General features: G+C 40.8%; 1 protein-coding gene across 1 annotated transcript in view; it reads left to right on the top strand.

Moving 5' to 3' along the window:
- cyfip1 (cytoplasmic FMR1 interacting protein 1) overlaps positions 1-12,168 on the top strand; it is a 188,361-nt gene that overhangs the window by 167,449 nt on the left and 8,744 nt on the right. Inside the window, exons 26-27 of the mRNA XM_078222422.1 lie at positions 5,146-5,276; positions 10,034-10,106. Coding sequence (XP_078078548.1) covers positions 5,146-5,276; positions 10,034-10,106 — 204 coding nt within the window. The remainder of the gene's footprint in view (positions 1-5,145; positions 5,277-10,033; positions 10,107-12,168) is intronic.

Raw genomic sequence — 12,168 nt, 5'->3', positions numbered from 1 at the left:
GGAAGCTTTTTCCCAGATCAGAAGTGACGATCACGAGGGGTCACGGGCTCAAGGTGAGAGGGGCGAAGTATAACTCAGATATTAGAGAGATGTTTTTTACACAGAGGGTGGTGGGGGCCTGGAATGCGCTGCCAAGTAGGGTGGTGGAGGCAGACATGCTGACATCGTTTAAGACTTAGCTGGATAGTCACATGAGCAGCCTGGGAATGGAGGGATACAAACGATTGGTCTAGTTGGACCAAGGAGCGGCACAGGCTTGGAGGGCTGAAGGGCCTGTTTCCTGTGCTGTACTGTTCTTTGTTCTTTGATTGCTTCAGATATACAGTATAACAGTAACTGTACATGGTTTACAAATATAAAATGCAATTCAGTCCTGAATACTCAACAGAAAGGGAATGTGGGTAAACTAAACTTGTCATATATTTTATAAAGGAAAGTGTTCTTAATAAAATCCTTCAAACCTTTTAAGTTTAAAATAATTGAAAAAAATGCTGTAATAAATCTATTTTAAAGTTGCATTCTAACATGTTTCAGCCCAAGTGCCCTTTAAACTAAATCTTAATAGGGTTGGGCTTATTGTTTATATTTCAGTGGGTCAGTAATGTGTTTCTGGACTTTTTTTCTAATGAGGTTTTTAATGCAAATACATTGGCAGCAATTTGCATTTTTATGGTGCTCACTACCCACCTCCACCCCCTGCAATCTTTGCTGATCGGTGCACAAAGAGATGCCACGCATGGGGAAAAGGATCAAGAAGGGTTTGGGGGCAAAAGTTCAATCAGAAATTGTCAGCATGCTTGTAAAGCTATAAATGACCAGGTGAATATGTTGAGAAGAGTTCCAGAGAGCATCAAAGGGATGGAATGAAGTGCAGGAGCAATGAATTGTTTGCTTTGACGAAGGGTCATCTGGACTCCAAACGTCAGCTCTTTTCTCTCCTTATAGATGCTGCCAGACCTGCTGAGATTTTCCAGCATTTTCTCTTTTGGTTTCCGATTCCGGCATCTGCAGTAATTTATTTTTAAGCAATGAATTGTTGGTGGGGCAGAGTGCGCGCGTGGAAATTTATGTCTGGAGGATATGGACTGTGGGGAAGAGACATTTGAGGAAGGATTGGTGTCAAAGGCTCTGATGATGTTGAGATGGAATAATGAACTGCAGTAAAATATGCTGTTACTTATGACTTTTGTTAATGCAGGTTGCAGTACCTGGGGTGAGCAGTCTAATTTAGCAGGGTGTAGTGGGAGTTCGGTTCCAAGGCACTAACACATTTCAGGATTTCAAAAAACAATGGATTAGTAAGAGTTGGGCTGCTTGGACAGAGAAACTTGGGGAGGAGGATTTTAAGGAGCAGGTGATGCTGGAAACATGTCATTAAGAAGGAGGAATTGGTTTGCCATAAAGGAACTGGTGAACAAACTAAGTTTAGTGAAGATGGAATGTATGAGCATTCATATTGAAATCTCTCCCAAAATAAGGTTCTTTTGGTGATAATGCAATTTTTTCTTCTTAAGCCGTAACACACTAAGACATATGAGCAGAAGTAGGCCATTCAGCCTATTGAGTCTTCTCCACCATTCAATGAGATCATGACTGCAGTCTGAATTTGGTACCATGCAGGAGTGCATTGGTCATCCTTGCTGCACCCATGAGCTGCATTTGCAATCTTGTGTTGGAACACTGCCTAATTGCTTTTCCCTCTCATTGACTAGCAGTAACCACCTGTTGTCTGAATTCAAAAAAAGCCTTCTCTTTTTATTGGTATTTTATTCATTCATCAAGGATCTATATTAGAGGATTTTCAATAATTCACATTAAAAAAGAGCAAGAAAATTAGAACATTAAAGGAAAGCACACTCTATTACCAGTGATTCTCAATGGTGAAAGCTGTGATTACAAAACATCCAGAATTAAGAATATCAACACACAGATGTGAGCCGGAATTTTCCAGCCGTTCGTGCCCTGCCGTCACTGCGGTGGGATCAGAGAATCTCGTTGGCAGGAATTTTCTGGCTGTAAAATCTGGTTAGGGTGACTCAAATATGTGCATAACTAAGCCAAAGCTCATAAACCTTTATGCACTGAGCAGAGAATAAAGTTGGACAGGTGGCACCTGACATCTTCTGGGTGCAAATGGCAATCTTACTGTTTGTACTTGAGAAAAGGTTGAGTGTTCTCTTGTCTCCCGGCACAGTGGTTAGCACTGCTGCCTCACAGTGCCAGGGACCTGGGCTCAATTCCCAGCTTGGGTCACTGTCTGTGTGGAGTCTGCACGTTCTCCCCGTGTCTGCGTGGGTTTCCTTCGGGTGCTCTGGTTTCCTCCCACAGTCTGAAAGACGTGCTGCTTAGGTGCATTGGCTGTGCTAAATTCTCCCTCAGTGTACCTGAACACGTGCCGGAGTGTGGCGACTAGGGGATTTTCACAGTAACTTCATTGCAGTGTTAATGCAAGCCTACTTGTGACTCATAAATAAACTTTTTTTTCGTTTTTTTCTCCTGAACATTCCCTTCAGGAATGTTACAATGCTTGCAGAATCCTGAATTATCCCATCCATATTTCTGAATTACATTTCCAAACTTGCCACGTGCTAATCCATTTATTAACATGCACAATCCCCAAAGACCAAACTGGTTACCAGAGAACATGTTTTGAACTTGTGACAATTCACTACATAATGCTATCAGGGTTGACAGGGTCGATCATGTAGCCATTCAGTGATGAACTCCACGTTGCTGTTTGTGAAAGTATTAGGTCGGTGCCCTGATGTGACGCATTGCACTATAATGTCCAACAATGTAAAAATACACACCAGTCAGTGGCATGACCACTTTATCAAGATATAGTTTAAAACAGCCTTCAATATTGCCAGTAGCTGTTTAAAAATACTGTAACCTAACAAAATAGAGGAAATTTATTAATAACTAACTAGTTGTCAGAATCCATATCCTTTTTGTTCTTCAGTTATGGTTCACCAGGAAAAGTGTGCATGTTTTGCTTGTACAATGGCCAATGTGCAAATTAGTTCTGCGCAATAGCTAAAGGGCAGCTGTAAGGAATAATTTGTGCGTTACGATTTTGATTTGGCAACTAAAATTGACAAGTGCGTGGCACTGCAGTGCTGCAAGCTGACTTCAGCATTGTAACATTTTCTGACCTCTTGTTTTCTTTGTTCCTGGTGATTGAAAGAATGAGGAAAGATGTTAGCTGTCTAATTTAGATTTTTTTTCATTCAACCCCAGTTAATGAGCATCCCTCTTATGTATTTCTTCATTCTCATGGGACTTTGAGCTTTATACTTCATATGCTGTTGCATTGTGACATGATTAGGTAATATAGTAGAGAAGTATGTATTTCTTGAAGCTCTGCATTTTCTGCAAACTGTGAAACCACTATTTGGTGAGTTACGATGTGTCCATATTCAGGCCAGAAGGATAGTGGCAATACATCCATTTTATGATAAATCATGCTGCCTACAATGACTGCATTTTGGTAGCGAGTAGCTCCTGTCTCCCATGAGTGTTAAGGATGTTAGTTCTTCGATGGATAACTAGCCACTGTCCGTTGTACGGGGAGTTGAGCTTTTTTAGGGTTCAGTTAGCATAGATTTGCCCATTTGGATGCGTCAGACCTCTCCAGCAGTCTCGGGCAGGTCTCCAGGTTGTTGTTGATTGGAGTTTGGACAGAAGGTGCAGGGCGGGTTGTGTTAGATCCTCTGGCTGGCTGTTTCAAACACTAGCTGTAAATTGGAAATTTGTAAAAATCTGAAATTAAAAGCCTAATGATAACCATTGCCAATTGTTATAAAACCCCATCTGGTTCACTGATATCCTTGAGGGAAGGAAATCTTTCGTCCTTACCTGGCCTGGCCAACATGTTTCTCCAGACCCACAACAATGTGGTTGACTCTTGAATGCCTTCAGGACAATAACCACTGCCCCAGCCAGAAAGTGAAATCTGCATTCAAATGATAGATACTGTAACACTTTGCATTCCTCAATGCCTTAGTAATATATTACTGCCCATGTCAAACACCCAGTTGAAAAGAAAATGCAGCGTTGTTTTAGAACCAACAAGGTCTTATCTCAGAACAAGTGGAATAAGATCACAGAAAAAATATTGTATTTTGGTAGTAACTTTTGACACTTTTCATATCTCAAAGCATTACATTGCTTTGACATAACACTAACCATATTTCAACGAACATCCACCATTTTGTGTATAACAAGATCCCACAAGTAATAAATGATTGACCAATTAATTTTTATTGGTAATGTTAGTTGTGCAAGAAATATTGGCCAGACACCAGGGACTGAGTTTTCAGGTGTTCTCCCCCCACATCCCAAAGTCAGGACTGGAGATGTAGCTGGTGGGGAGTGTGATGTAGTCTTTGAAAATATCTTAGTTTTGGGACACCATGATGCTGGCCCTTTTAGGGGAGGTGCGTTTAGGGCCCAAGAAGGCAATATACCTCCAATTAGCCTCATTATGAGCCTTTTTAAATTAAGTTTAGGAGACTGTGTAGGATTTTCCAGATGGCCCCCAGTTTCCTGACAGATCAACCGGTGGGCCAGGGTGTAATGCTTCTGGAAGACTTGGAGCCCCTTCCTGTCTGCCTGGTGAAGATACCCCCCCTCCCCCCCCAAGCAATAACGTCCACAATGATCACTTGGCTACTTTATATATTTTTAATCAAACGTATAAAAAGTGTCTGAAAGGGCACCTTTTTACTGAGCACCCTCCCAGTCACTTACCTGGTACTGGAGCTAGATGCTTCTTTGAAGCCTGAAATCCTCCAGTTTTGAGAGCCTGCCCACTGCCCCTAATTGAACAGGAAATTTATCATCCATGCCAACTTGAGTGCTAATCGACATGAAAACCTTAAATTTACTCAATTTCCCACTGGAGGTGTGTTCCTGACTCAAAAACAAACCTGGCTCATGTTACCCGCCTCCGTACCAAGAATTCAGGAAATCCTTTCTTTTTCTGAGTAATTTCAGGATGTTTAATGTCAGTCTGGAAAGGCTGATGAAGGTTTTTCACCTTCGTAACAAGTGTATAGAAAAGGTGAAGTTTACATTACCTTGTTTTATCTTCGTGAAATGTGGAATTGTTTAGATTTGACAAGTTGTATTTCTAAACAACAGGAATTCTGGAATTCTTTCATCACCAGCTGAAAGACATTGTGGAGTATGCAGAACTGAAGACTGTGTGTTTCCAAAATTTACGGGAAGTAGGCAATGCTGTTCTTTTCTGTCTTCTGATTGAGCAGAGTCTGGTAAGTAACATTGCATAACTAATGTACATGTGGTCCAGAAAGTTATTCGATAACGTGGATCCCCCCCAACTCATTATTTGAAAATCCATTGGAAATTGTTCCTTTTCACCCATCTGTCCTCCACCATCATGGAAAAAAAAATGCCAGTGAAGGCAATATGTTCATCCCCACGTGAAAGCTCTATGGGTTGAAGTAAATTGCATAGAAATGAGAAGCAGAATTTATTTTGAGGGTTTTAAAAAATATTTTACCATATTAAGACATTACTGTTTGCATAAATACAGTCATCCATTCTACAACCATTAAAGAACGTTGCTAAGGATTATGTAGTACATCAGGGCTATAACTTTCAGAAACGTGCCCAAGAAGTTGGGCCAGCTACATCTGTGTCAACTTAAAAGCATGAGGACTAATCACGGTGGTTCTTTGGTACCTTCTGAATGTCCTTCTGTGATAATGTGGAGATGCCGGTGTTGGACTAGGGTAAACACAGTAAGGAGTCTAACAACACCAGGTTAAAGTCCAACAGGTTTATTTGGTAGCAAACGCCACTAGCTTTCGGAGCTTTCAGAAGGAGCAGCGCTCCAAAAGCTAGTGGTGTTTGCTACCAAATAAACCTGTTGGACTCCTTCTGTGATAGCCAGAAAAGAAATGACTAAACTATTAACATTTGTGACCAAGCATATATTTAAGCATCAATTCAAATTCTACATTTCTTTGACCATGTGAATAATCAAATGATTATTTCAAATACTGAACCCTGGGTATTTGCATTTTAGGGTGATGTTACGATAATTCATGGCCGCATGACCAGTGTGCCATGAGGTATTTGACCATTTTGTTGTAAATATATTCTCTAACCACCTATCCTGTTAATAACCAGATACTTATTGAGCATGCTAATCAAACACAGCACTAATTGTCGTTGTAGTTTGTTCTCATCATAAAAGGCTCGGAGGAGAAACTCCCTCTCCGGTCACAGTCAATTTTATAGCTTAAACCACAAAATTTACAGCACAAAGAGAAGACATTGCATCCACTGGCTCTTTGCTGAAGCAGTGCAAAACTGTTTATCTCTCAATGCTTTAAATCCTTATCCACTTCTCCCTTAATAGAAGGCATTATCTCTGCTTCAGCTACTTCCTGAGGTAAGGGCCTGGGTGGGATTGTTGTTGGTGCAGGCTTGATGGGCGGAATGGCCTCCTTCTGCACTGTAGGGATTCTATTCTATTCTAAAATATCCTGTGCTCCAGCAAATCTGCGCATCAAAGATTTTTTCTCTCTCGCTGCTTTCTCAGTGATAAATTGTTAACTTGTCCTTGGTTTCCCCATCCTAAGGAAACAGATTTGTTTTCAAAGATAATGGACCAAGGTCAAACACTAAGGTTGAAAAGAATAGGAGGGAACATAAAAGTCATCAAGCAGTAGTGGTTGAATCATAGAATCCCTACAGTACAGAAAGAGGCCATTCGGCCCATCAAGTCTGCACCGACCAAAATCCCACCCAGGCCCTACCCCCATATCCCTACGTATGTTTTACCCACTAATCCCTCTAACCTACACATCTGAGAACATCAAGGGGCAATTTTAGCATGGTCAATCCACCTAACCCGCACATCTTTGGACTGTGGGAGGAAACCGGAGTACCCGGAGGAAACCCACACAGACACGAGGAGAATGTGCAAACTCCACACAGACAGTGACCCAAGCCGGGAATCGAACTCAGGTCCCTGGAGCTGTGAAGCAGCAGTGCTAACCTCTGTGCTACCGTGCCACCCGGTTGGGTGATGTCAATTCTGGCTGTATTAGTCTGTTACGGGTAGGAGGTGGTGAGGGCGTTCTGTTTAAACTTTATTTATTAGTGTCACAAGTAGGCTTACATTAACACTGCAATGAAGTTACTGTGAAAATCCCCTAGTCGCCACACCCTGGCGCCTGTTCAGGTACACTGAGGGAGAATTTAGCACGGCCAACGCACCTAACCAGCATGCCTTTCGGATTGTGGGAGGAAACCGGAGCACCCGGAGAGAACATGCAGACTCTGAACAGTCACTCAAGCCAGGAATCGAACCCAGGTCCCTGGTACTGTGAGACAGTAGTGCTAACCACTGTGCCACCATGCCACCCACAATGTTACAATGGTAGTGAGTTAATTCCAGTAAGAATGTCTGATGAATCTTGATTTTAGACTATTGAGGCAGGGATGTGGAAGGGAAAGTGGAACTTAATAGTCGAAGCTGGGATATTGACAAAACAAAGATTTTGGTCGGAGAGGGGGAGACGGGGGAGGAGAAAAAAAATGAGGGTTGAAAGAACGTTGACCTAATGTCAAGTGCAATGTTTTTCTTCTCCCTGGTTCAGAGGAGTGACATTTTTACTGGAGCCTCCTCCGATGTGGTGCAATTTTTAAGTCTGTGGCATTATAGTGAGGTAAGAGTTGTAGAGAAGAAAGGGAAACCAACTTTCTCAGAAACAAATGAAGGAAATGTGAGTTCTTTATGTAGTTTAAAGAATATAATGAAGTCAGAATGTCAGTAGATGAAGGATGCAGAGCTAAAAGAAAGTAATCTTTGTGATACATCAGCTTAGGGCTAGAACATTTGCTTCTGCCTGCATTTGAAAATACTGAATATGAATTATTTGTCAAACAATTATTTAATCTGTCTAAACTCCAATTATTTATTTAAAAACTGTGTCTTCAGCCAAATTCTTCCTTTACTTCTACCTCTTCTTCTGACAAAACCATGGCTCACTGATTACATAGAATCTAGATTATGGAAACTGGCCATTCAGCCCAACTGTAAGCAAGTAGAGCAGCATGTGACAAGCAGCAAATAGTGTGTGTGATGTGTGCAGCGGTTCTGTTCTTGTTAGTTATTGAACCTATAAAGTAGATCTGTCTGTCGAGCCATCATGTAGTGTATTTTCAAACAAACCAAACCTGCATCTAGTTTACCAATCCTGTATGTGAGATTCATAAACAAACAGAAACCCAGCAGTATAGACCAATATTTATACTTCATAAGAACTACCCACACTAATTATATTTGCCAACCTGCTCCCATAATCTCTCTATTCTCTTCTCTTCTTCATGTATGCAGCTACATTCCCCTTTAATGTCAATGTTATCTGCTTCAGTCTTTTTATTTGCCAGAGATCCACATTGTCTGTAAATAAATTGCTGCTAAATTCTTCATTTAACCCATTAGTGACTAATATTTATGTCCCATTGTTCCAGACTAAGTGGAGACAGTTTTTCCACGTCCACGCCATTTGAGTTCCTTCATAATTCAGATCCAGTGTCCTCTTAGCCTTTTGTTCTGAAGAGCCTAGGATGTTCACTCTTTCCTGATGGTTTTAATTCGGGGAAAGGAACCTACTCCACCCCCAACTTAGTCTGGTCTACGCATGACTCCGGTTCCGCACTATGTTGACCCTTAATGCTCTCAGCCCAAAAGGTAGTGGGCAGTAAAAACTGCTTTGTTGATATCACCCAAATCCGAATGACCAAAGAAATCATAAAATTAATTGCAATTTGGGATGAGAATGCTTAACATTCTGAGAATGTCTGAGGGGCTCCAAAATTGTGCATGCAATTGACAACCTCCTCGTAAAATGTTCTTGGGAAATGCAGCCCACTGCTAACAGCTTCACATTGACATTTTATAAATAAATAAATAGGCGGTTAGTAAATCATATTGGCATGTAATCTTCAAGATGCATCCTATTTAATATCAATGTTGAATGCTTCCTCCTTATTCAGTTTTATATTCTTTAATAACATTTTGACTTGTAGGTCAAATAGCCTGAGATTGAATGAGACTTTTGTAGGAAATTCTGCTTTTAGACAACTGAATATGAGTTTCAAGATAACCTTTCCCCTGCTCCAGTATATGGTGCTTATGTTTTTGCACTTTTTCCAAGGTTGTTCTGTATTGGGCTGCATTTCATTATCTAGTAAATTAGCAAAATATTTCACAGCCACAAATCTTTATGGCATTTTCAGTATTTCTATATCCAGGGTGATTCATTTCTGAACAAGGAACTCTGTTAACTCACACATTTGATTTGTGTACTCTAGATATTTCATGTATATTAAAAGCATTGTTGGATCTTTTTGCAGAGTGTTTAAAAGTTGCTCTTCAGACATTGTAAAAAGTTGGAATGAGTTTAACTTAATTCATCTGCAATTACTGAGTGCTTACAGAATGATATGGCGTAGAAGATATTGTTTGGGTCCATCATATATCTGAGGCTCTTTGAAGATTTATAGGAGTTTACAGCACAGAAAGAGGCCCTTAAGCCCATTGTGCCTTTGCCAGCCATCAAGCACCTATCTATTCTAATCCCATTTTCCAGCCCTTGGTCCGTGCTCGTTCCCCCTGGGTCCACAAATTTCTTGTCTATAGTGTATCTCTTTCTTTGAAAGTTATTACTGAATAATCCAATTCCCCTGTCATCTTCATACATGAAAGTACCTCAACTCTGCAACCTTTTCAGGAAGTTCCCAGTCAGTTATACCCTCCAGGGAAGAGGGGAATCCTTGTGAACCAAGCTTACTGCTCACTATCAGTCCATTGCCCTCCAACACAAATCTGCCACTGAATGTGATTAGTTAAGAATCAGACAATTATCACAATAATTAGCAGTGAAACCTATTTCATAAGTGATCTTTTATTTGTAATACAATAACATTTTTTTGTGTAGTTTTCTGCCCCACTTTAAAATTGTTGCCTGAATTTGTCTTCTCTCTTCAGTCTCTGGAGGAAGTCTGTGACCTGTTGCATGCAGCACCATTCCAGAATATTTTGCCAAGGATTCATGTGAAAGGTAATTGCTGAGAGCACTAATTATTCGCTATCCAGTGAGATTTTCTAGTCCCCCGTGTCAGAAATGTAAAAATAGTCGCTTGGAAGTATAGAACTCGAGAATTTCTTTTTTTTTAAAAAAAGAGACTTGTTGTTGAAGCTTTTCACCTTGCACTCATCAGGCCTGAGGCAAGAATGCCAAGTTTCGAAGCGAACAATTTCGACTGCATGAGAAAGGGGGTGTTGATTGGTTGGCAGGTCAACTTATTGATCGCGACTTTGCCATGGCGAATGCACCAAGAAGCTATTGTTCCCCCATGCTTTTGTTTATTGAAAAAAGATACAATGTCTGAACGTATTCCTTTTATCTACAGAGGACAGATCCCTGCATATGATTATATGTAGCTTCTAGCAAGCGTAAGTCAGTTATGTTGCGAGTCCAACTAATAATAAATTAGTTGTTAGGGCATTTCTTAGCACTCTCAGGATTGTTCAGCAAATGCTGCCTGATCACAGAATCATATCTAACATTAATATACTCTGCCTATTACCAACAGTTGGAGTGATGTGCTGTTTAATACAATCCGCCAGTCATCTGGATGTATGGTCTATATACCTAACATCGCACTGGGACTAAAATTCATATATATTATTTATGTGAAAGGCAGAATGTCCTTTTGGCTTGAATTCAGTATTCTGTTCGTGGAAGATGCCACTCGTGTTACGTGAAATGGCCAGCTTCACCTGTTGCTTAAACTTTTAAGATGCATTTCCCTTCCAGGGAAATTTATGGTAGACTGGGCACTATTTTGCTCCAAAAGTGGCGACCTTTGGCCCATTCATGAATGTGCGTGATACACAGCGAGCAATGATCTGATCAGGATAGCCATTATAGAGGATAACTTTGCATCTTATCTTGAGTTGCAACTCGTGCAGTTGAATTCAGCTTCAATGATGAGACAAAGTACAGGAATGAGATAGAGAATCTGGTGAACTGGTGCGGCAACAATAATCTCTCCTTCAATGTCAGCAAAACGAAGAAGATTGTCATCGACTTCAGGAAGCGTAAAGGAGAACATGTCCCTGTCTACATCAACGGGGACAAAGTAGAAAGGGTCGAGAGCTTCACGTTTTTAGGTGTCCAGATCACCAACAACCTGTCCTGGTCCCCTCATGCGGACACTATAGTTAAGAAAGCCCACCAACGCCTCTACTTTCTCAGAAGACTAAGGAAATTTGGCATGTCAGTTATAACTCTCACCAACTTTTACAGATGCACTATAGAAAGCATTCTTTCTGGTTGTATCACAGCTTGGTATGGCTCCTGCTCTGCCCAAGACCGCAAGGAACTACAAAAGGTCATGAATGTAGCCCAATCCATCACGCAAACCAGCCTCCCATCCATTGACTCTGTCTACACTTCCTGCTGCCTCGGCAAAGCAGCCATTATAATTAAGGACCCCACACACCCCGGACATTCTCTCTTTCACCTTCTCCCGTCAGGAAAAAGATACAAAAGTCTGAGGTCGAGTACCAACCGACTCAAGAACAGCTTCTTCCCTGCTGCTATCAGACTTTTGAATGGACTTACCTTGCATTAAGTTGATCTTTCTCTACACCCCAGCTATAACTGTAACACTACATTCTGCACTCTTCTTTCCTTCCCTATGAACAGTATGTTTTGTCTGTATAGCGCACAAGATACTTTTATGCTTTTCACTGTATGTTAATACATATGACAATAAATCAAATCAAAATGTATGTCCAAACCAATGGTGTTGCCATGAGATTTCCTCCGGGCCCTGCTCTCGCTAACACTTCTTTGGTTTTCGCAAGAAATACATTTTCGATTGAATGATCCCTAACCACCTACCCCTTGTATAGTTCCAATACATAAACTACACATTGTTAGATTAAAATCTGCAACTGCATGTAAGAATTTCTTTATACACCTTAATGTGCTCCATCCCACACCGAAATTCACCTTTGAAATAGAGCAATCTAACAAGCTCCCTTTGTCTACAAGCTGATTGAGAAATTCACTAATGGTTCCAAAGATTCATAACCTTCTGAGGAGAAAAATA

The sequence above is a fragment of the Mustelus asterias genome, chromosome 10 (genome assembly GCF_964213995.1).
Source record: "Mustelus asterias chromosome 10, sMusAst1.hap1.1, whole genome shotgun sequence".
Taxonomy (NCBI): Eukaryota; Metazoa; Chordata; class Chondrichthyes; order Carcharhiniformes; family Triakidae; genus Mustelus; species Mustelus asterias.
This window is presented reverse-complemented; position numbering and strand designations above follow the sequence as displayed.